Raw genomic sequence first — 25,957 nt, 5'->3', positions numbered from 1 at the left:
GCAGGGTGGTTCAAAACTGGAAGTTGTCAAAACCACAACAGCAGCATCAATAAATCTCCATCAAGCGACTGCTCGTTAAGAGAAAGGGTTGTTGATGTTTTTAGTTGATTAAAAAGACAAAATCATATCTATGCCAGATGATATAAAATGCCAGACAGCCTCTCTTAGCACAGGAAGCTAACTGTACACCACACGCCTAGCGAGAAATGGCAGAAAGCGAAAGTAAATTAGTGGCTGGTGGGGAAAGTTGAACCTGGAGCAGGACCACAGAGACCCGTATATTTATCTTTTAGGGATTAGTGGACCAAACCCACCTAAACGCTCCTCAGGTGGCAAATCACCAGACAGGATACTGAAATATTTCTTGGGGATGTTTGGCTATTTAGGTGATGGACATGTCATTTCTGAGTTTGCCTTTTTTGAGGTATGAGCAGTACTGAATTGGTTGGGTTATTTTTCCACAAACCGTAAGCCTTCAATCCCATCTCAAATCTCCCACTTTTAAGCTTCTAGTACTGGATAGACACAAGCTCAGTGTAGCAATCATTTCTGAGACATGTAATGTCAGACAAGAGGAACATCATTCACTGCCAAACATGTTCTAAGTTGTATGTTGTATCTATTTTTCCATTTCCACAACTATGTCTTTTCTTGCTGCTCTGTTTTATACCCTCAGGACTGAAGACAGGCTACAGTAAAGGACACGGGGTCAAGCTTCCTTCCACTTCATCCTTCCACACCATCTCTGCTTCTCTGCCGACTGGCCAATCAGTGCATGGCCTGATTCCCCTCTGAATCACCTGAGAGGGGCCTATTCCGCTGATAGAGAAATAGATGATAGATGTGTGTGGACCTCTTAACCCTGCTTTACACACTGACAAGCCTGAAAACCTGCAGCACACACACAATAGAGGTGTGATGGTGCAGACAGCTAAAACAATAACACTGTCTGCCCTCTTCCCCCTTTCACACCCATGTTACGGCTACGTGTCTGTGTTTGCACATCCATCCTCAAAGGGGGGGTGATACTGGGATCTGCTTGTGCATGTACCTTCACTCAACAAAAACATGAATATTTAGTTAGGGAGAAGTGTGTATGTGCATGTATGTGTGTTTAATGGGCAGCAGAGAGTGGGTGCGGGGGTGGAGTGTGGGGGCACAGGAAACTTAGGTTATGATCCAAAGCTCATCTCCTCTCATAGCACCATAGGCTTATTAAACTTTCATACCAGACCAGCATTGTTGCACAATACACACAAGCACCTTGAACATGGGTTATTCACTGACAGCAGATTTCAATATGAAAATGCAAACATTAAGCAGGATATTCTCAAAAGGTCAGAATTTTTGTGTATGAAGGGGAAAGAGAAATGTAGATAGAGGACCAAAATCACTATGTTCTATATCCTATGATTTAGTCTCAAAATCTGAAACCGTTTAGAAAGAGAAGGTGATGGTAACAATCCTTTTGTCTACAGCGATTGACGTAAGCGGATATGAAAACCCCCGTAAGAAAAAGCTGAAGGTGACTGGAAAAACAAAAACGGTTTTGCTGCTTATCTGCATTCTTGTTAACTATAAACTAACTAATTTTTGATGCAAATGTGAACATACAACACAAATACTGAAGGCACAGAAAGGGAATGAGAAACAGAAGGGATAGGCACTTGAAAGTGACGAATACCAAATAAACCACGAAAAAGGTGTGAATGGCTAAAAACACAGGAATGAAAGAATTAACAAATAAAAGCGAACAGGACAGTCTTTGCCCACACAAGATTCTCTCAGCAGAAAAGTGCAGATGCAAACAGTACAGCATCGCCAGCTGGACCTATGTCCCTGAAAACTAAAGGAGGGGAGGGGAGGGGAGGAGAGATGGATAGAGTAGGAGGGGTGAAGGAAGTCAGGTATGAAGTAACAACGGGTACCTTCTGTGAGGGTCGCAGCCTGGTAATTAGTCATTTTGAAGGTGTGAGCAAGCTGGATGGCTAAAAATATCAAACTAGCCTAGGGCAAGCCCATACAGTACCTGTGAAAGAATAGGTTTCTCTCTCCCTCGCTTTCTCAAGGTGACGACAACGTTTATCATAAAGGATGACCTGACATAACACATGTCTCAATCTAGATTATTCTAGATTAAAAATAGTTTTGTGACTTTCAACAGAAGTCACATTGGGACGACACTAGAGAAAAGCAGAGGACACAGACTGAATGCTGTTCCATGTGAAATGCGTTTTGCCAGGCTAGATAAGGCTCAGCAAACTAACGTATAGATGTATTCACAACAGCACCATTTTAAAACACACACACACAACTTCCAGAAAGATACAGCCTCCTAATCAAGGATCAAGTGGTAATCCTTCCTATAGCTCAGCGTGTGTGTATGTGTATATACTGCATATGTGAGGTCAGGCGTGGAATCAGTCAACACTTACAATAGGGGCCTGTTAGCCAGTGCTAATCACTAATGCTAACAGGATTGGAGGGCATGGCCGGACCCAGTTGCCCAGCTGAACTCTGTGCATGCGCGCGGACACACACACACACACACACACACACACTTTTTTCATTGATGGAAAGAAAAAGAGAGGGGGAGGAGGGGGAGAAAAGTGCTGGCTTGAGGGAAAATAATGCTGCCATAGCCAGTGTTTCTTATTTTCCAGCATACACATTAAGCTAGTGTAACTTGACTTCTCCCCGGACAAAAGGCTGTTTTGGTCGTTTGCAGAAACGTCCATATATTCAGTATCCTCACCCTTTTCCCCCTCTGTCAACTCAAGCCATTCTCTTCTTGCAACTCCACCGCTCTGTAACACAAGCTTTTCTTTTCTTTTTTTTGCCAGCCACCAACACCTATATCTCTACACTCAAACACATAACCGCAGTACCTCGCCATCTGTGAAGTAGCACTCTCTGCCACACAACACACATGCACACAAGAGAAGAATTTAAAAGACTGAGCTACAAATCCTGTGTGTCAGAGGATTTTCAGGAAGACCTACCCATCACTCGTGTTAGATACGCTCCCTGATTTATTCCCATCGAGTTCCCGTCAAGTTCAAGTCATTAATTATAGGGATACCAGCCAAATGCACTACTTACACTGACTCCTTGCACCTTGTCTTAATCTCAGATTCTTTAATTTGCGACAGTTACTGCTGATGTGTTTGTTTAATTGTGTACAAAACAATTTGTTTTGGGCGAAAAATATTCTAAAAAAAGACTCATTTATTCATACCAAGTGTTACGGCTCATATGGAATATTACATGTAAAGTTATATGGAAATGACACTTTGTTCAATCACTGTTGATATCACTCGACTCGACAGTAGCACAACACATTTCCTCAGTTGAAGAGGCTGCAGGTTATCATGCATAGAGTCTTTGTTTGAGTTGTCTGGCCACAACTCAGGCTACTGTATAGATTTTAAATAAGCTGCAATCAGACAGAGATACACGGAGGTAGGCAGATGTCTACCCTCTCGTTTAACCACCTTCTATCTGCTCCTCCCGTCTCATCAGGCTAATAGCGAGAGAATCTTGCTGTAAAGGTTAGAGATTGCAGAGATACAAGGAGAGCGAGAAAAATGAGAAATAGATGATATAAATGAGGTAGAGGATGGGGTGGAGAAGCTCACATATTCTGATAGCTGCAGCCGCAATTAAGTTATTTATCCAGGACAGGGGCGTGGGAGCTCTGCTCTTCACCTGTCAGAGAGAGGGGGGAGACCCAGCGAGCCAATGTCATGACAGAGATGAATAGGAAGAAGGAGGCTGGACAAGGTGAAAGAGGAGGTAGATATGGAGACGGGTAGATGACAAGGAGAGAGCGAGGGGGCATGTTGGAGCATGAAGGAATGCATGAGAAGAAAGTGGGGGGGGGGCAGAGCCTTCTCTCTCTTCTCTCTCTTCCTTGCCTCACTTTCAGCTGCTTCACAGGAAGATAGATGGGAGAGCGGTCAGCGTAAACATAAACAGACTGTTACCTAATAAATGTGTATATTTGTGTGAGCACGCACGAATACACAAGACATGAAACTTTGTTGAATTCCCACAATCTCCCCGACGCCATACATCAACTCATTCACATACACTTCTAAGTAAGTAAGCTATTAAATATATAGATATACGGTATGATCAAAACATTTTTTATTAATTGAGATCATTCTATCAGTTTTTAAGAACCCACTGAAAAAGACAAAGATACTATAAGAGACACAAACAAACACAAAGTAGTACCCCAACATGTAAATCTGATCAGTCTGAGGTATCACATGACCGGGGAACAAAGTCATGGAACAACCAACGGGCTTCAATCTGCAGCTCCCCAACATGAATTCCAGTGATTTTCTCACATACTTTCAGTCCACCCACCCACACACACACACACACACACACACACACACACACGGTCTGCAAGCCAATTAAAGCGGTGTCAGTGTGTGCTGTGGCTGACTGCGGTGGCAGGTCCAGTGTTTATATCTCATTAAGCTGTGCCAGGCCATGCCAGACCGGCTGTACCATGCTCCGCTGCGCCTACCCTCCACCGACCAGCGCCAAGGCTCTCATTAGCCTCGTCTCTGCCACCTTTAGCACTGTGTGTGTGTGTGTGTGTGTGTGTGTGTGTGTGTGTGTGTGTGTTTGTGTGTATTTTCATGTGTAATGAAATAAATGAAAGGAGTTTTTCTATATAATTTAAAATTTTCCGTTTTTAGTCAGTTTGTACAAATCTCATAAACTCCAGAAAGTCTTCAAAAAGTCAGAGGATAAGGCTAAAGTTTGCTTCAGCCCTGTGCTTCATCGCTCTCATTTTCTCTCTCTCACACACACACCATGTACGGGCGTGTGACACTATTAGACCAGTGTGGTTTGTGTTAACCGCTCTCCCTGCAGACATGTCTGGCCTCTTCTGTAGACCTCTATTTGCTCCATCCATTCATCTCTCTATCCATCTTTCTTGTCTGCCGTCCTTCCCTCATTTCCCATAGGAAGGAAGCAGATTATTTGTCCTCTCTCTCCTCCAAACTCTCCCTCTGTACGGTCTCATTGCACTACTCTTACTCTTTCCCTCTTCCATCTCTCATTGCTCTCTCCATTTCACCTGGTATCTCCACATCCAAATGTCTTTGGCTTTCTTTCTTCTCTCCTCACCCTGCTCTCCTTTTCTCTTTTTTCTTCTCCAAATCTGTATGGCCGCTTTCCCCCCCTCTGCTGTCCTCTTCCATGTGCATGTGAGTGCGTGCGCATGAGCTCATACACACAGGAGTGTCCGTCTCTGCTGCCCGACTGCAATTCATCATCATTTTATCTCCCTTAATTGGATGCCATCAGGACCCCTGATACTTCCCATTTCTCCTTTAACAAACAGCTGCTCTCTCCACACACGGAAGAATAACACACAGACACACACCCTTATCCCAAACTAGATTTTCTCCTCCTGCCCCTGTGTCGGCTTTTTTTTCCCCCTCACTGGTGAAGAAGTGAAAGAAAGACGGTGATGGAGTGGCCGAGTGGTTTATCAGACGGAAGGTAATGGTGTAAGGCCCGCACTGATATTATCTGTCCTCTCATTCCTGCCCTCCGGGGAGAAACAAGAAAGAAGGATAAAGAGGGAGAAGGAGAGAGAGAGGAGGAAAATGCAGACACTGAAGTACAAATGGGCAAAAAAGTAAGAACTGGTGGAAGATAAAGCAACAGAGAAAGGAAAAGTCTCAGTGCAATTCTCTTCTCTCAACCTCGGCCCGCAAACGACGCCCAGCTGTGCTCCATCAGCCTCACTGACCCCAGAGTGTGGTCATTTGTGTGTGCGAGCATCGTGTGCACATGTGTTTATCCGCTCCCATGACCCCTCTGGCGCTCTGAGCACAACTTCCCAGCCCACAGCTCAGCATCTTATTGGCCCTTTCGCCCTCACCTCAGCCTCTGATTGGGCTACACACACACACACACACACCAGGAAGCTGCCTGGGCCGGCCCAGAAAACCGGGAGGAACGAATGTAGACACCAGCTTGTTGTTTTGGTTGCTGCTGACCGGAGTTAACTGCTACCATAAGGCCTGGCGGATGGCTCCGTATGTGTCAGTGGTAATGTGGGCTTGTTTGGCACTAAGAAATATGGAGAGGAGTCTTTTTTCTGTTTTTTTTAATTTTTATTTTTTACAAAATGATCAGCGTTTTTCTCCAATTAACTTGCTATAGGACCTTGGACAATCTGCAATTTCATCAACTTTCACAGGTTCCAAAAATGTTGAATTATATTTGGCTCTGTACCCAACTTTAAAAGAAAGAAAGGGAAAGTGTGTGGCGAACCTTTTTTTTAACAATACAAACCCTTTGAAAGTTCAACACAGCAAAATTTTGAGCTTTGAGCAAATTACCTTAACTGCATGATTCTTCAAAGTCTTAACACCTTGAATATTGCGTGGTCTACTTGTTTCATGTCTCTGCTAATCCTGCAAAAGCCAACATTTTTCAAATACTGCATTCTTTCTCATGTCTTGTGATACGCTTCCTCCTTCCCCTTTGGGAACAGTTGGTATGTACAGTAACCTTATACAGAAATACCATAGCACCAATATTTTTTTCCCCATGAGAAGATTTGGATAGTCAATAACAACAAGGTTAGTATGGAGCTGATGTTACACTATCATATATCTTGTGTGTCATATAGAGAAGGTTATTGACAGCCTCCTGTTAGGGGATACCATAAGGGTGTATTGAGTTTTTACAGTACACTGTAAAGGGAGTAATGTATGGGAAACGAGAGTTAAAACATGATCTGACGGTGGATGTGCTGAATATCCTGTGGATAGTTATCTTCTTTTGGTTAGTGTGATGATATTGTATGAAAGAGAGGAGAATGAGTTTTGGCCTCAGGAGAGACTTTTGAGCTCATTTTCTCCCTCACACCCTCTCATCTCTTTTTCCCCCTCTCTGTTCTCTTCAGCATCACTCTCCCTCTCACTTTTCTCCATTCATCTCACCTGAAATTGTCTACTACGCTCCAATTTCCCTAGTCTCTTGCCTGCTCTCATCTTCATTTTTGCCTATGTCACTGCTATGTAGTGTCACATCTCTTCCTGTCGTCTGTTCCAGTCTGTCTTTCCTCTACTTCTCTGCATTTATCCCTTCCTCTTCCTCTCTCTATCATTACTTTATAGGAATTCTTGCCACAGCTCTCTTGTCTCTGCCCTTGTCCTCGTCTTTCCTACAACGATCGAGAGTATGTCAGTTTGACATGGTTGTAACACTTGTGTATCTCAAACACAAGGCTAAACTGTGGATTAGCACCCCTGTGTTTATCCCATTGATTAGCGAGACCCCCCTCAACAGTCTTCTTGCAGCAGTATAATGAAACTGCACAACCAAACACACAAATCCACAGATATCCTGGGATCCATAGCCTAAGGCATATTGAAGGATGCACGTGTGTGCGCACACACACACACACACACACACACACACACAGACACTGATTAACCCCTATCCCTATAGCTGTGGGCTAGCAAACTGAGGCAGCAGTGTGTACGCTGCATAATAGATGAAGTCTATTTCTACTGCAGAGTCATACATGATTCATTAAGTTGGTGCTGAACACTGTCAAAGTAGGAACAAACATGGAGGGGAGCGCATGAAAAGTAGAGATATGGAGGTCTATAAACGGATAAACTAATATTTAAGACCCTCATTCTTTTGAAATACTGCTCCGGAGCTATAATAAGACTCTCGTCCTAATAATTCATGACGCATAATTATACTCATAAGCTCAAGCCTGGATGAATTATGCCTTAATGGCAAGTTCATGCAGCTGGCATCTTTTTCATCCCCTGAATCTAACTACAGCCTCATGTACACTTGATGCAAGCGCTGTGTCGATATCTGACCGTGCAGTCAGGTTGGCACAGCTAATTGCTAACAAGGGCTAAGCGCTGACAGCCCAAGGCTAATTGCTGCTAGCATGTCTGCTTTGTGGACATCAAATGGAGAAATTCTGCTTTTGGCTGGGGTTAGGCTTTGCCGCTGATTAGCACTGGCCTCACAGCAACAATAAACAGTCAATAAACAGACATCACTGTAGAGAGACAACCCTATCGCTAGCTAATTATCCCTGCCTTCACAAACAACTTCCTAGCATGTGCCAGCACCTCAAGACTGCTTGTCAATACAGACATAATCAAATTGCTGCCCAGCTAGCTATACAGCTAAACTGAGACTGCTGTTGGGGTGCTATATATGTGTGTCTGCTTACATCTATAGGACTGCATAACCTTGTGACTATTATGACAAGGTATAGCATATAGACAGGTGGTAAAGTTCTTCAAGCTTATTAGCCAGACGTGACAACTCCTAGATGTTTCTACTTTATCTGTCAAATTTTTCTTCCATGTACAACATGCTGTGGTGACAGCCGCAACACCCTCATCTAAAACTAAATTAACATCACCAGCTCTCATCTCTTCTGGGCTTTGTTGCATTGCATTATATGTGGAGATAGAAATAGACAGGGACAGGTAAGCAGCAGAAGTGTATGAGAGACAAGGTAGATGCAGTAAGGAGTGAGGAAAGTAGGGAATGGCTGGGAGAAGAAAGTATGACAGACAGATAGAGGGATATAGAAAGAAAGATGAGCTCTACAGGCAGAGAGAGGACGGGAGAGAGAGTGGTATAAAGTCGAGGTGTAAACATGATCAATCCGCTCCCAACTAGGTTCAGAGACAGACTTCCTCTTCACATTTTCAGCCTCAGTGAAGCGCGACGCTAGCTACCTCTTATCTGTCACGCTAGTTTGAAGCCTCACACACACACAACCATATATCAACACACAGAACAGGCATGGACCAACATGCGCAAACTCCTATACCTACCTGTAAATCCTCTACACACACACAAAACACACAATCTTATTAGAAAACTTCTGCAAAAAAAATATCCTTGAAAACACTTTAATCCGGCACACGCCACTCATCCCTACCAGCCACAAATACATTTAAAAAATCACCGAGGCAAAGAACAAACCTATGATGTCTGACCACTGCAGCTTCACACTTGACCAATGAAATAAATGATGTATTAGATGAGCCATGATAATCCATTATGATTTCAAGTCGTGGGCTTTAGGTATTGGCTGATGCCGAGTACTGATCGGATACCAGTGTAAAATTAACAAGCTTTATTCCTCACTGTGAGGAAGAGACTGGGGATCGTGTTCTTTGGCCTGAAGATTCTGGAGGTACATGATTAAGTTGGTTGTGTTATATTATGCAGTGCTACCGCCACCACTCAAAAAAACACTGGCTTTGGCCCCGTTATTACGGACACCCAATCTAGCTATTTGAGTCAATATCGGGCCGATATCCGATATCAGTATTGGATTGGTGCATCCCTACTCAATTAAAAATATAGCTGCAAGCGGCAAAACACTTTTGTGCTCCAGCAGTTTTAAAACAGCTTCAAACACATAGTTTGAACCCTGTTATGAAACATATCCTGTGAATTTAGTGGTGACTGGGCCACGCCCATTTCTTGCATTTGTAGTGCCCCTAGTGGTCAATTTAAATGAAACTTTCAGGGTATGTTTCAGGTACGTGTGTGGACATTTGGCGTGAGATTTGTGACGATTGGCCCAACGGTTGTTCACTTTGGTCCAATTATGTACTGAGCCATACTCATTTTGGTCAATCTCTTGAAAACCAAATAAGCGATCAATAAGCTTGATGCAAATTTTGAAAAGCCTGGTCCAAATATTATCCACCAAAAATTACAGCGCCGTCATTTTTGTGTTTCTAGCGTATTCCAGCTCAAGGGAATTTGATCAGTGGCATATGACAAATATTAATAATCCAACACAAAAACAAAAGGGTTCTACCCCTTAATAATGTATATGTGAATGTGTGATGTGGATATCTATTTGCTAACTATCAGTTCAATGTTGTAAGATCAGCATTGGATCATTTATCTGAATTGTGATCAAGCCAGTGTCCAAGTGGTGATCTATCAGGACAATGAGCACGTTAGTGTCCAAAGTGGTCATTAGTTGTAGGAGGCCATTATTTAAACCCTGACCGAGTCGATGTCCTTCCTGGGATCATAATTTAGTTACCTAGTTGCATTGATTAGGTTGAGATTAATAGTGCTAAATGACGATGCTTTTAGCCTATACAGAATTCAGTGCATCATTCGCACTCCGGTCTGTACAGTGGTCAGGAGTTTTGATCTTATTCACAACTAAGCTTTAGACCAACTGCTTTTATTTTGTCAGTGTCTGAGACAAAAGGGCGTCCATAATTTTCTCCTTACCCAACTGACAGCATCTTTCAACCTGAATCCTCTTGATACACAAAACAGCAACTAAATAATCTCTGTACACAACACCAAAAAGGCACATAACCACCGCCTTCTCTCTCTCCCCCCCCCCCCTATAATGACACTAGAACACATCACCATCACATGCTGTGCTCTCCACTGTCAACAAGGCTTTAAAGGGATCCAATCATACCCAGATTTCCAATGTTCTTACTCACCGCTGTTTTCTGGCACTGGATGGATGTGCTGTTGAAGCGCAGGGCGGGCACACTGTGGGTCTCCCCCTGGATGTGGAAGACGCACTCGTAGTTCCTCTGTCCTGACTGGGGCTGGGGTAGGTTCTTGGCAGCTAAGGTGATCGGCTTGGTCACCCCGACAGGGATGTAGATCTGGGTTGAGGGAAGGATCTGAGGGCAATCCTGCAGAGACAAATAAAGAAATACTTAATTTTTGCCCCCGCAAGGGGGGACAGTTAAGGAAGAAAGAGAGTAAAGGTTGTTCAATACGGTCAGAAGAGCAAGCAAACAAGGCACAAATAGCAGTAAGATATGAAAAGGAAAGGAGTAATGAAATAAATCACTTGTTTGTTGATATGAGTCAAAAAAAAAAAGCGATCCGTGGGTTACATCTCTGACTTCACGCCAGATTTGCAACACACTCAGCCTAAAGAGCTGCAGTGTGATGCACTGTTCACATGTGTTACAGGCTTGTGCAACACTCCCACTGGCCTTGCACCAGATACAAATGCTGCACGACAACACTTTTAAGCGTTGAGTGTTTTTCATACACAAAATGATCTATAAAACTACTCGTATCACAACAGTGTTGCATTGTTATGGCAGACAGACTCTAGTGTAATGTCCATGTGTGGAATGGAGTAATGAGCTCATGAACTTTGTTCAAGTTTGCCTTTATATGTGTGTGTGTGTGTGTGTGCACGCACACACACACCAGTCACTGATATTGGACAGAGCTGACAGAGTCTTGTTTAGATCATTTGGAAGCAGCCCATCCACAGGCTCAAACCACTGTAGTACACAACCCCCGAAGGGTGGGTGAGTGTGTATGTGTGCGCGCGTGTGTGTCTATGCTTGCATGTGTTCACATTACTGAGGCCGAATGAGACAGGACAGTCCACTCAGTATGTAATGTTTCCTCGATGTGCATGTGTGCATGTGCTGGAAGAAATGAGGTCATTACAGTATTCATGCCCTGATTTGGCGGCAATGCAGATCTCATCAACACTGAGAAGAGAGCGAGAAAGAAAGAAAAAGAGCAGGAGGGTGGGTGACAGATCTTATACAACATGAGTTAAAGCTTGGGTGGAACTAACCCACCCTGTACCAGAGTGTTTGAGCCAAAAGGATAACAAATCAGATCACTGCTGACAAATCACATATTTTACAACCTAAAGACACTGTTGAATGACTCACATAATAAGACACATGTGGCAGGAAGATAATTTTATTAACTTTCATTTAAGGAAAAGGGGGGACTTAGTCAAAGATTCTGATCACCTAAAAAGCCATAAACTAGTTTCTGTTGAAAATCAGTATATTTTAAACTCTATGTAACAAGAGTGTAGAGGAGCCTGAAGTTCACAGTGTTGTCCCAGCCAGTCAGTGTTGCAGGGACAAGATACTCACGTTGACAAGTCAGAAAAGCTTAGGATAGGAAAACATCGGCCAGATCCCTGTAAAATATTCACTGCACACCCTCTACTTCACTTCTTGTTGTAGCTTTTCCTTTAAGCAGATAGCTGGCTCCCCGTCAGTGAATTTTTCTTTCCCCTCCTCTCCTCTGAGCTGTTGTACATTAGAAGCTACAGCATGTCCCCGGGGCCTGAACACAATGCCGGAGTTTGTTCATTAGGCTGCTTAGCCCTGGCCTTGTGTGTCTGATCACACACAAACACATGCATAACACATAATGAGAGGGGGGAATACTATAGGAGGATGAAGCTGGCTACAGAAGGCCTGATGTATAATCAGCTAGGAGGAAGGTGGGTGAGGGGAGGAACGGAGGCAAAATGGATGGCTAGGAGGGAGCGAGGTAGGTAATGGTGGAGGGAGGGAAAGGGGCAGGGTGAAGAAGAGACGGAGGGGGAAATGAAGGATGGCTGGAGAGAGGAGGAGGAAATGAAGGGAGGGGAGAGAAAGGAGAGAAGTGAAAAGGATGTGGGAGAAAGTGAAAGAAGAATGCAGGGAGAAGCAGAGGACTTGAATTTAATTGGGGAACAGAGCAAAGTGAAACGGGGAAGTCAGGTAGCCGTTGATGCGAGGAAAGGAAAAAAGAGAAATGGAAGGACTCAAAAAAAAGGAAGGGTCAAAAGAAACAGAACAACCAAAAGTATGAGGAGAGGATATTTTTAGACTTAAAATGTGAGAAGAATTCCTGGATGCCTCTGCACCTTTTCTGACGCTTTATTCATCCATTCTTCCATCCACGTACCAAAGCCCCCCGACAACATCCTACTTAATTAACTGCCTGGAGCCTCAGACAACGCTTTAAAATTGATGGAGGGGGACCAGAGATGCAGAGAGACAGAGAGAGAGCGAGAGAGCGAGAAGAAAGTAGAGATTGATTTGCACTTGTGGCTATTGAAGTCCTGTCTCAGTTAAAAGGATGCTCGTGTCAAAAGCTGTGGGCTTGCATCGTCCAAGATGCCATGAGAGTCAAAAAAAAGAAGATTTTGAACATCCTGCTGCTGAAGCTAACTTGTAGGCGCCAGTGTGTCAGAAGCTAGCATAGCCTCTAGCGCAAGCTGCAGCAAACCAATGTTTTATTCATCCGTCTATCGACTTTGTGTCAGCTCAGCTGTCTGATTGCCGTTTTCTCTGGCAGTCATCTTTCCTTATAGTATCCCTGTTCCTGCCTTCACTCCCATGTATTGTCGTCCTAAGGTATATCACAGTAAACTAATCTAATGATAACAGGTTAAATATAGTTGTCTCAAGTTTAAGAAATTCAAGCTCTCAGGAAAGAGAAAATAGGTTTTCGGGGAAATATGAAAAGTCAGGTGGCCTACCGCTATATAAAATTAATCACAACTCCAGTACCTTACATCAAAGACTTTAAAGTCTGACTATAATGCAAGCCAATAGCCAGTGAACCACTGCTGGGAGTGTTCATTGATGCCATGTTGCAAGAGTTCAGAAATCATACTGCACGAAGCCCCTGGTTTCTCAAATACACACTGTCACAAAGCGTCCTAGCCAGAATGGAAAGGGCTTCTGGGAAAGAGATGGAGGTAGGAGGGAGGATAAAAAGAGGATACTGAGGGAACGCGAGAAGGATAAAGGGAAAAGTGCTCTGCAGAGAGAAACTATTTCATCAGTATTTGTGACAGGTGCCAAAACAGTTCAAAGCCGGCATTAGGCCTACAAAGTGCAGAGTACATTGAAACAATATTTCACCGAGGGGATTCGTTTGAAGCTGGAAGAGATCTTTTCTCTCTTTTCCCCTCCTTTTTCCTGACTTCTCGGCTTTCATTTCATCTGTGAAGACGGATGCTGTGGTTTTCTTGGCCAGATGTGACACTCCATCCGGTTGATTTCAGGAGGACCAAAAGGGGAGGAAGAGAGAAGAGTGTGTGTGTGTGTGTGTGTGCGCGTGTGTGTGTGCGTGTGTGTGTGTATGTGACGGCTAATAAAAAGGTGTGTTTTAATGTGTATGTATGTGCCTTTGTACGTACCATACCGGCAGGATATAGGATTTGTGCTATAAATGCCTCGGGGAGGTGAGCTGACTCAGTTAACTGTCCGATAGCGATTCAACGGACGGCAAGAGAGATGGCAATTTGAGCTTGTCTCTACACACAAATGCACCAGAGCAGCACTTCTTTTTGCACAGAACAGCAGCTCGCTTCATCATAAGGTTCACTTTTTCTTGCTCTCCTCTAACCGGTAACAGCCATTTATAGTAAAGTTACATGTGTGTGCAGTGGAGATGGTGTGTGAAGGAATGCACGGCACAGATGGTTTCTCCACACCAGGACACGGCAGAAAAACATCTGCTCTATTTTGAGATTCTGATCACTGTCCTTGTGTTCTGACATCTTCATAAACATTTTTTAACACCAGCAGATGTGGATACTGTAGCAGAAAACTGCCTTTGCCAAATTTGACATTCTTTGTTTCCTAGCACACAGCTGATGACGAGTTGGGTAAACAAACATTCACCATTAACTGTAAAATAAGCTCCCACACCCTGATTGGATTGGGATGTAAAAGTGTGTGTATGTTTTTTTTTTTTCAGTATGTGTTTATGATGGCGGACTTCCAAGTCTCCAACTTTGGTTCAAAGGCAAGTAGCCAGAGGGCTTTCCGTACCTCTCCGTGTTTGTTTTCCATTAAAGGTCGCTGTTAGCTTTGCCGCCCAAGGCTACTGCCGCAGTAAAAAGCATATATAATTATGTAGATTATTAAGATGTATTGTATATATTAACTCACCGAAAATTTCCTGCATACAGAATACGAGGAAACTGCTTCACTCTGATTATATTTGCAGTTGATACATACTTCGATGTGTTCTTGAGGCACAAAAAAAGCCCAAGCAATCATTCCTAACAATAATATTCTTACAATCATACAATGCTTGACCTATATTTTTTTTGACACGTTATTGCCGACACCCAGATGCCAGTTTTGATTGAACGTCGCCGTGAGCCTTCTCAAAGGAGAGCAGCTGTCGTTCTAGGTCAAGCCCGTTCTAAAATATTCCTTCCTTCATTTTCAATGCGGTCTGATGTATGATGTACCACACCACCTCGTTCCACACCAAATGGGAAAAAATATAAGAAAAAAAATTAATAAAACAAGTGTTCACCAGGCGGATGAGATAATCTCTACTCGCAAGTGAGCAAAACACCTTTTAACATCCGCCAACAGCAGATAATGAGACAGGCAAGTGTGCATGTGTGTGTGATTGCAGATGTGTAGAAGGTGAGAGATTAAAATCAAGACATTCTGTAGATGAGGCGGAGGGGCGAGGGGTTGGAGGATGAAGAGAGCGGGATGCTATATAAATAAATAAATGTATTAAAAAGCCAAAAGAGTTCTGACGACTTTGGCATAGCCTGACAAGATATAAATTAATAAAGCTCCAAAAACACTGCGCATACGTAATGAGGCGGGTGTCTGGTCGTTTTTTTTAAAGTCCCCCCATCTCCCTCAACCCCCCTCCATCAAGTCCATCCATAATTAATTAGCCGCCTCTGTGATGTGGGGACTATAGATCAGGGAGGAGAAAAAATAACACACTAAATAATGAAGTAAAGCGATATGGGGAACCCGGGGGAGAGATGAGATGGCATGGATGGCCACAGAGGCAAGGGGGGCACACTGGTACAAATAAGAAGGACAGAGAGTGTGTGTGTGTGTGTGTGTGTGTGTGTGTGTGTGTGTGTGTGTCACAGGGGCCTGACAAAGGGGTATATGAAGAGTGTTGAATGCTCCCCACCGCCTGTCAACATCCCCCCAGGCTTTGTGACAGAGGCCTCACGTTGGAAACCAAAGATCAGTCTGCAGCCTTGAACTAAAGAGTCCCATCTACGCCTTGTTACACCACTATATATTAATATTGTATTACGATATATTGCATTGGGTGGATCCTTTTATCCAAGGTAACGTGCATGACATGGTGTGTGATACGTTCTGGCTGTGTGAAACTCCAGAGGGATTGAAGCCTCTAACCTTTGTAATGACCGTCTTTCAATGAACTAATAAATCACGTTGGGCAATAAACCGATATGATTATCATATAAAATACAATCAAATTGTTTGCTGCAGAATTGCGCTGCAGGAAGAAAAAGTCAAGCTTGTGCGGTCAGGTGGGCTAATTCAGAGCGAAATAATGTGAAAAAGTTCAGAATATAATAATAATAATAATAATAAAAATAATGAATATGATGGCATCGTTGACAAAGCAAAATGTTCCCACACATCACCGGTTTGATGTTATTTGTTGGTTGTTTGCGGGTTTCCATAAAATAGACATACATCCATTGTAAAATATTTCAAAGACTGATGGAAATGTGTTTTTTAGAAATGCTTTTACAGTTCAAAACTATGAATTGCTAGTTGTATTTCCGTCTACACTGGTTCTATTTAAAGGTTCAGTGTGTAATATTTCTGAGCCTCTATTGACAGAAATGCAATATAAGAACCATAACTATGTTTTCAGTGGTGTATAAAGACCTTACATAATTAACCATTATGTTTTTATTACCTTAGAATGAGACATTTATATCTACATAACCGCGGGCACCCCCTTTTATGGAGGTCACTGTATTTTGTCGTCATGTTTCTACCGTAGCCATCAACGAACAAACAGCGCTACAGAGCGCATTTCCTCATCACAGCATTCTTCTTCTGCTTGTGTAATTCCGGTAGTGTAGACGGCCGTCACTACATTGAATACGTACAAAGTAATAATAATAGTAATATACAGTCTCCGAGTAGTCTTCTGGTTTATTAGAAGTTAGAAGAGAAGTGACATTTGGAGAAATGAAGGAGCACACGTGTTATTTAGCACGAGAGCCGACAGCCAGACGGAGTCGGGACAGACAGCTGACAGCAAAAATCACGGATTTTGTGGATTTTCCCTGATGTAAGGCTATAACGTTAATGTGGGACAGATGTTTCACAGCGGTGCTTAAGTTGTCTGTTTTCTGCGGGACAGGTAATTAACTTTGTTTGTCAGACTTTAGCGATGCAAATGAAAACTGTTGTTTGATAGCTTTAGCTAGAAGCTGGCCATAATCACAGAGAGCCGTAACATGTTTCCCCTGTCAGTCAGTGTTGTGAAATATGTATTAATTTCATGGCGCCTACTTATTCTCCAGCCTGTGGTTTGGTTTTGCCGGTCACTTAGCCAGACAATCAGCTCAGATCAGTAACGTTAATTGGCAATAAAACCATAACATTAGCTTAGAGCATGGAAGCATCAGCCAGCTAAACTTTTACTCTCCAGAGCTGTGCTTTGGCTTGTGGTGTTAGTTGGATTAATTTCATGTAGTTACTCTCTCTCTCTCCAGCGCTATGTTTTTAGCTTTGTACGTTAAGTTCGTAAGAATCAGCTGATCGCTACCCATTGTGTCCCTGAGCAAGACACTTAACCCCTAGTTGCTCCAGAGGCGTGCGACCTCTGACATGTATAGCAATTGTAAGTCGTTTTGGATAAAAGCGTCAGCTAAATGAATAAATATATAACAAGATAGGTATATATAACAAGACCGTGTGCCTATCAAGTGACCAATAATGAATACTTTCCGAATTTGCATTAAAAAATGTTATTGGATATTGCGTCCCACTGTGCACACAAATATGTAATTTGTACTTGAGATGCTAAATGGCCATTAAAAACGTTGCACCATTTTACCACAAGCTGAAATTATGGCTGTCAGTACTACTTTGTGTTTCTGTTGTATTTCAAAAAATTCAAAAAAAGACATTTTGGAAATATTTGCAGATTGCTTATTATTAATTCGCAATTCGCAACCCTCACCACTAGATGTCACTAGAACTTATACACTGAACCTTTAAGAATCTTTGTTTTTGAGAAAAATACGTACATTGTGATTACATGTCATTAATACATAACATTTTATTGTGCTAACATTTTCAATGGTATCTTTAAAGGCAGGCTGCTTCCAATTAATTTCTTAATTAATATTAAGCCATAATATCATGTCATGGCATACATCACAATGTCAAAGCTAGGACCACATATTCCACATTTCCCTGTGTACCAGCTGGCCAGCAGCCATGTGTTTGTTTCAGTGTGTGTGTGTGTACTTCTTCTGGACCTGTACCAGCCACTGGGATAAGAGGAGCAAAACAAACAGCCTACTTGTTAAGTCACTGGTAAGATCGATTAGAAGAATGTATGTAGGCATGTGTTTATGCAAAATATCAGTTATAATCAGTAAGACAGTGTACACATGCCACTATATGTCATAAACAGTATACAAGTGTGCAACTATTATTAAAAGTGAATGTCTATGTTAGTTGCAGGGTGAGGCACATGGCAGTTAGGTAGGTGTGTGTGTGTGTGCGCACGCACGCACGCAAACTGGAGGCGGGCTCATTAGCAGGCAGAAACCAGAAAGATGTTCTGTGACCAACCAGACAGTTACTGCTGGGGAGGGGGAGAGAGAGAAGGTGAGGGGGAGAGAGGGAGACAGTGGAACAACTTAATAAGGCAGCAACATGTAGAACAGAGCGGGAGCGAGGGAAGAAACGGGACTTTGAACCTTGAAAGGGACTATGATATGGTCCGCCCACGTCCGAAGTTTCATAGCAGAGAAGTGATGCACGGAAGGAGAGAAGGAAGGAGGGAGGGAGGGGGGGGGGGGGGGGGGGGGAGAGAGAGAGAGAGAGAGAGATGAGGAGTGAATGGGAAAAGAGAGTGAGTGCAGTGGAGCACAGAAAGGAGTCTGAATTAAAGCGAGATGCTGGGGAACGTGTTACATGAATGTTATTCAGCGTGGATTATCAAAGTCTTACAGAGCAGGAGCTTGACGGAATCTACATACACATATATGTTTCTCCTACTGTTTACATACAAGCACAAATACACTCTGTGCTTTGTTGTCCCACCCAGGCAAATACGCATGTTGATTGAGTATCCTAATCCCTTATCCTTGACTTGACGAGCAAACTGCAAGACCTACACAGTTTATCCCCCGGACATAGACGACACAGTATGCTATAAAACAATAAACAAAAGCAGGAATGTGTGAATGTTGATTCAATGCAGGTCTTATTTTTTTTACTCCTTATGGATTTTTAGAGTAGATGGGAGGGGGAGGGACTTCTGGCACCCTGTTATCATCTCTAACCCAGATATGTCAGCAGCGATCAAACCTTGTGCTTTTCAGCTTCTCAAAGACAAACCTTGACTTCAGCGGTAGATACGCTCTCCTGCCTACTGCCTATGGCTCCTCTCTGCACGCAACGTTTCAGAACTACGGTTGTGAATTTTGTTATCAAAAAGAAGTGGAAATATAGATAATTGATCATCAAGACTCTACAGTGGAAAGGTTTACTGATAATTTGTAATTTAACAGTGTACAGTTACCTCACTTGTCATTCTGCTGCAGTATTCCTTCAGAAAAAGAAAATAAACCAGATGAACAAGCCCAGAAACACGCTCATTTGAGCCACTAAGAAAACCAACAGAATAGCGCAGAAGTTAGTTTTTTAGTTTGTCAACAATGACCTGTGCCACAATGTATCCCACAGTGCTGAGAACATCTGAAAATACGTTTAGTCTTGCTGCTTGTAACTAACTAACCTACTTCTGTCTAGATGTGCGTAAACAAAGCTATGATGCAAACGTTGGCAGCATAAGATCATGTGTCAAAATGTGCAATAACAGTAAATAAAACTACTGCCTGCCATATTTTTAGGTAACACCACAGATTTCATACATTACAGAAACCATACAGTTATACAGTTCATGGCATTCGCCATTTTCATCTTTTACTCAAGTTAATACCAGCAAATGTCAGAAAATACTTATAAACGTGTGAGTCACAATAAAACTTGAAAGAAAAAAGTATCATATGAGCAACCCAGACACTTAATTCAGAAGTTTGGCAGAGAAAATGCAAGGGAACGACCTGCTTCAGTGTCGTCTGTAGAAGTGCTGTCAGCCACTAGGAGGCAAACAGGCCATTCAGAAGAAAATTAATGAATAAATTACTTTTCTTTCTGGAGCTATGAGGTGCTTTGCATCTTCAAATAATGTTTTGCCTTTATGTGGTGAGAAAAATAAACCCATTTTACAGTTTTTAAAGCATTAAATTCAAACTATATAAAAACTCAGCGCCCCACTGGCACCAGTGTCCATCTCCATGTATCTAACGCTTGTAAGCAGTGGATCACTGACCGCCTTGGGTTTCCATGGGAGTGCACTTGTGTCAGTTAAATAGAGGTTGGGGAAAAAAAATAAAATAATCAGTGCTCAACAAGATGGAGACCCCACCTCCCCTCCCCCGCCACCGCCCTTCTCTATGCCTCTCCATCCCAGCAGGTGGTCGCTGTTTCTCAATCTCAGTCTCATTCTCTGCTCCGCCTGCACTTTTGAGTTTGTTTTTCTTTCAGCTCACTTTGCACTGTTATCCATCTGTCTCCAACTGCCGTCATCTCTTTCTCTCAGTGACTCTGTATTTATCTCTTCCCTCTCTCCGACACACACACACGCGGGTTGATGGTAAAAATGCAATATTCATCTGTGTTAACCATTAGGTGGGCTGACTATGAGGGCTGCAGAAATGAAGATTTAATACAGCCTGAATAATTAAACCACCGGGACCTGGGACTGACACATAGACGCACACTTGCAGAGACACAAATGCTGAAACACGCTTGTGCATGGCCTGCAAACCCCGTGCATCATGTCATCGTGTTTCTGTTTGTGTGAACCTTTACTTCACATTGGCTCATCATTAAGCTCTCACTGATCTTGTATTCATCGCTGCAGCCAGCATGTTGGCATAGCTGGGGTCATGCTCGCTAAATCAGTGGGCCTTGCCGGGCGGCAGAGGATTACATCAAGGAAAGAATAACCTAGCAGCGATGTTGCACCTAACACCTCGCATTTGCCAGTGCTGAGCTCAAATGACTGCTCCACATTTTCTCAATGTCATGTAAGGATTAACAGTTTTCAACCAATTAGACCAAGAAAGTGTCCTTCGAATCTGCATAATCATTACACTTAAGGCAAGCTGCATTTGCTAAACTCCACCCTCTGCCTTCATATAACTCTGCCGTCCTTGTGTAGTTGTCTACTAAGCATACTTCATAGGCTATGACAGGCTGGTGTCTCTGCAGCGTCTCCCAGTCAGGGCGACCCACCCTCCCTGCATTCTGTCAGTAAGTGAGGGAATTTTAGGGAAAGCTTCTGAAAAAAAGAAGGGAAGAGCTGTACGAGGGGGAAAAGGGAAGATAAGCAGTGGGACGGTCAGGCTAAAAATAGCCACATAGAGAAGGAGAGATGGAACATCTGCATGCATATGTGACAGACCCTGCATGCGTTAGCATGCAGACACATCTGTGTGTGAGTGCACGCAAAGACGGCATCCAGGGACAAGATCCAAATATCTCTAGCTTCTTTTTTTCCCTGCTACAAACAGTATGATCGCGTGGGAAGTACACACACAAACACACACACAACGTGACTGAGGGGCTAAATTACATTACTAGTACTCAAAAAACACTTACACTTCCTCTGTTCACTGCATTGTTCTCTCTTAACAAATTAAGAGGGACGTACAAGAGAGTTTGCCAGAACACCTGATACAATCCCACTCTGATTTCCCAGAGGTAGAAATGCAATTATTGACTCTTGGACAAGTGTTGGAGAAGTTTCCTGAGAAAGTCCACCAAAACGGGGGAAGGTTTGGAGGGCTGTCAGGAGCAGTTTGAACAGCTAAAGGAGTCAGCTACCAAACCAAACCAAGGGTTAAGCGCTAGACGATCACGGTCCAAGTGAGATCCATCTGGCAAAGAAGGCATGTGGTTACTTCACCCTGTCGCCTCCACTTCCTCTCCGTGTTCCCTGAATTTCTCCCTCTCCCTCCCCTCCCTTCAAGCATGGAGCGCATTTGGAAAATAAAATGCGTCACTCTGGATATAATCTGCTGCTTGTTACTGCCAGGGTTCTCTATATGCCTCCCTGTCCTTGTCTTTGTTTGTTTCTTTACTTTCCCCCTCCTTCCCTTCCACTCCGTTTACATCTGGTCTCAATTACAGCACCTCTGTCCGTCTTTGGTTTGTCCTCTGCGAAATAAATGAAACACTGGAAGAACATCATTGTTTTGGAGAACTGCAAGGGGGAAAGTACACCCCACCTCCACCCAACATTTATTTGTCCCCTCTTCCAAACATTGTTTTGGATTTTATTAAATATGGCTTAAGCACATCTCCCCTTAATATTAGGCAGAAAATACATGTGTGGGTGTATGTTTATTTGAGTCCAGCTATATGCGAAATTATGCACTTGGGTAGAGAGAGTAAATGAATGGACTAATAAATACAAAAGAAGAGCAAACAAGGAGCAGCATCTATTTGACAAACAGATTTAAAAAAGGAAGTTGTGTATGGTGACAGATGAGGCATAAGAAGAAAAGATGATGGAAAAGGAAAGGACAGATGGACTCAAGAATGGAGTCTGTGGATCGTGACAGTGGGCAGAAAAATGCGAGAACACTGCTGAAACATGATTTGGGTGACAACACTGTGTGGGAAGAGAAGGGAAGAAAAAATAAAGGATGATGATGAGGGGTTAAGACAGATATTGCTGACAGATAAAGACACCAGGAGGGAGAGAGGGAAGGAGGGGGAAAAAAAGGAAAGAATGGATATTATTTAACCACTCGCCCACTCCACCCTCCCCCTCACCCCCACGCCCCCTGCAGCCCTGTGCTGCTGGTTGTGCTTTGTCCTGATAAGAACCAGTGACAGTCACACACACTGACGCTAAAGCAGTATAGACAAACACACACACGTATATCCATGCACACAGCGAGGCCCCTCAAGCGGCCTTGGCCTGCAATCTGTGGGATGTCCTTCTCTGGAGTGAGTGAGAGTGTGTGCGCGCGTGTGTGTGTGTGTGTGCGCGTTCTGTTCAGTGTCTGAGTACCAGCCAGGGTAAACACAGTGTGCCAGAATGTCACGGTTCGGGGCCTTCACACCTCCATCACAAATAACCCTTTCAGCCATGGAGAGAGAGTGTGTGTTTGTGTGTGTGTGTGTGTGTGTGTGTGTGTGTGTGTGTGTGTGTGTGTGTGTGTGTGTGTGTGTGTGTGTGTGTGTGTGCGCGCGCGTGCGTGTGTAAGGCAGAGAAAGGAAGAGAGTAAGCATGTGTTTCTGTGACTGTTTAAGAATGTGTGGGTAGGCTGTATGCTATATGTGTATGTGCTTGATTAAGGGTGTGAGGGTAAGACAGCTCTTGGGAAAATATATTCATGTGTACTGTTATACTTTGTTCTGAATGCAGCCTATATTGAGCCTCTCTAATTAATGTAGTGTCTAGTGACTATGTGTCATACACTAACATTACTTTGTGTCTTTGCCAGCAGGCAGTAGAACTCGAGTGTGAGTATGTGAGTTTGTACAGCACAACTGCAATGATGCTTTGATACACATGTATTAAAAAGGAATAGTTTAACATTTGATATAGTTTATATACTTATATATATATATATGTCTCATGGACTACTGGGCTATTTCATCCTCTATTACACTTGAACACAGTTTTTGGTACAACATGATACAACATGCTAATTAGTGAGATATAAATTTTCTAGTAGGCTTTTTTTTTTTTCCTACTTTGGACAGAGCCAGTCTAGCTTTCACCCTCGGTTTCCAGTCTTCATACTAAGCTAAGCTAACTGGCCGCTGGCTCCAGTTACATATGTACCATGCAGATATGAGAAAGGCATAGATCTTGGCAAGAAATTGAATAAGCGTCTTTCCCAAAACATCAAGCTAATGCTTTAAAGGTTTTCATGCACACAAGGAGGAGGAAGAAGGTGGAGGAGAGAGAAAGGAATGAGTAGGAGGGTGACAACGCTTAACCCATCATGCATCCATGCAAAGAGCGGACAGATGTTGGACGAGGAAAGTGTTGCATTTATAAAAGAGTGAAATATTCATCACTAGAGCAACACATTCCACGGCACACAGACATGGAGGACACGGCAAAAATAAATGTAGAAGAGGACACTGATGGGGCAGCTGCAGTGACTGATAGACGCCCGGACACATGATGCCAGTGAGCACTGTATTATATTTAAAATAAAAGCGCAAGAAAGCATGTTTTGGTTATAATGACTACATCCTGACTGAAAGTGGAGTTTGGACACAAATGCAAACCACTTAACCGCATTTGGAAGAATCACAAAGAATGTTAATATTTGGTATGTGATGGTAAGATTTCCCTCAGTCTGGACTTAGTCCCAAAACAAACAATATCAGCATTGTTTAAACGCTAACAGATAAAACCTGGATGTTGTATATAAAGTTAAAGCTCAAAATGACACAAAAAAGAAGTGGATCAAAGAGAGAAAGAGAGGAAATTGTAAAAAAGTGACAGCCAAAGAGTTCAGAAAAAAAAGAAAGAAGCGGCAGCAGCGCTGTACCCACAAATCTCAATCAAGTTAACCGCTGCCTTGATTGCTCGAGTGAGACTGAGCCTTGCTTTGCAGCAAAACAAACACGTAAGCATGTCTTAACAATGCCGAGTCCAACCACCCTGAACCTTGCCCGGCTCTCATCAAGGCTTTGGCTCAGAATAGCACTTTCTCTCCTGGGGTGTGGAGGGAGAAAGAAGGAGAGCAGGAGGAGGAAGAAAAAGGAGGGACAAAAGTAAAGAAAGGAATGGCAAATCAAGTTCCTTAAAAAAAAAGGTAAGGAGACAAAGGAGAAGGAAAAAGCTTTCTATATGAATAAAGGAATAAAACAGAAAGGAGACATTCTTTCCTTCTTTCACTCTAGCCTTCCTCCCTCTCCATTTTTTTTTGTTTGTTTTTATAATAAAGAAACTCTTACTCCTCTGCTGCAATTTTCCGCCCGGTTGCTCCTTAATTCGTGAGTTTGTTTGTTGTGCTATTGGAGGCAATGTTGATTCATGCATATTTGATTTGGAAATGTCACTCATTATATTTATTTCCTCCCTGCTTACTCTGTCTATCCATTTTCTTTCCCTCTCTTTCTTCCCTATCTCAACACAGTCTGTTCACAAAAACAAACAACACCTTTACTCCTTTGGTTGGCTTGTTTAATCCCTTTTTTCTGTTGGATCTTATTTCTTTTAACTTACTATTTTTTTGCCTGGCAATCATAAAAAAGTATTCCATACAATGTAATTTGTCTTTCGCAGCGCTGGTTGTGCGAAAAGGAGAACATAAAATAAAGGAGGAAGAAAAGAAGTCCTCATCTGCAACACGCAGAGCCTCTGAGTTGCCACGGTAACAGAAGATTCGGATACTGTCGGACATAAGAGCGAAACACTTGAAAAGGAAAAAGGTAGTCAGAAATCAAGGCTCGAGAGGAAGAAATGTTTGATGTTCGACCGTCAAATGTTTGTTATATTCAGAATGAGAACGCTGATGTTTATTGAGCTGCAACTATTCCTTTTTAAGGTTTTAGGATTGATGTCGGCCTAGTGAAGAAATGTAAGAATAACAGTGAAGCAGGGGAAGAGAGAGGGTTGATCATATTGGTAAAAAAAGAATTCAGCTGTCAACCTTGGCCCACACGTTGTAAGGTCAGCTGGTCCTATATTCCCTCCTTGCTCTACTGCCTAGTTGGTACAACACCACTCAGACCATGCAGTCAGACGTGAGGAGCAGCCACTTCTCAGCCCCGTGGGGAAAACTTCTATCTGGCCTGTGATCACTGCTGAAGATGAGTCTTATTTAATCCCGTCTACTGAGTGAAATGTCTGCTACCAAGAGAGCCAACTTCACTGTTATGTTAAACACTGCTATTTGTATTCAGAATTAAGCTAGAGCACGGCAAAAAGGATCATTTGAGCTCTAAATTAAGGGTGTAAGCATATGTCCACACACACACACACACACACAGGCGCATCCCTGATGGCATGCCAAGCTATTCCCACTTTACCAGTAGATAAAGAGGCAAAA

General features: G+C 42.9%; 1 protein-coding gene across 5 annotated transcripts in view; it reads right to left on the bottom strand.

Annotated features, from left to right (window-relative positions):
* The window catches only part of plxna1b (plexin A1b), a 191,664-nt gene that overhangs the window by 53,962 nt on the left and 111,745 nt on the right, over positions 1-25,957 (bottom strand). For all 5 annotated transcript variants that reach the window (XM_038695462.1, XM_038695465.1, XM_038695464.1 and 2 more), the window contains exon 10: positions 10,521-10,721. In XM_038695462.1, coding sequence (XP_038551390.1) covers positions 10,521-10,721 — 201 coding nt within the window. The remainder of the gene's footprint in view (positions 1-10,520; positions 10,722-25,957) is intronic.

This window comes from Micropterus salmoides, unplaced genomic scaffold (assembly GCF_014851395.1).
Source record: "Micropterus salmoides isolate LMB-PRFRI ecotype aquatic unplaced genomic scaffold, ASM1485139v1 Ms_hic_scaffold_4, whole genome shotgun sequence".
Classification (NCBI taxonomy): domain Eukaryota; kingdom Metazoa; phylum Chordata; class Actinopteri; order Centrarchiformes; family Centrarchidae; genus Micropterus; species Micropterus salmoides.
This window is presented reverse-complemented; position numbering and strand designations above follow the sequence as displayed.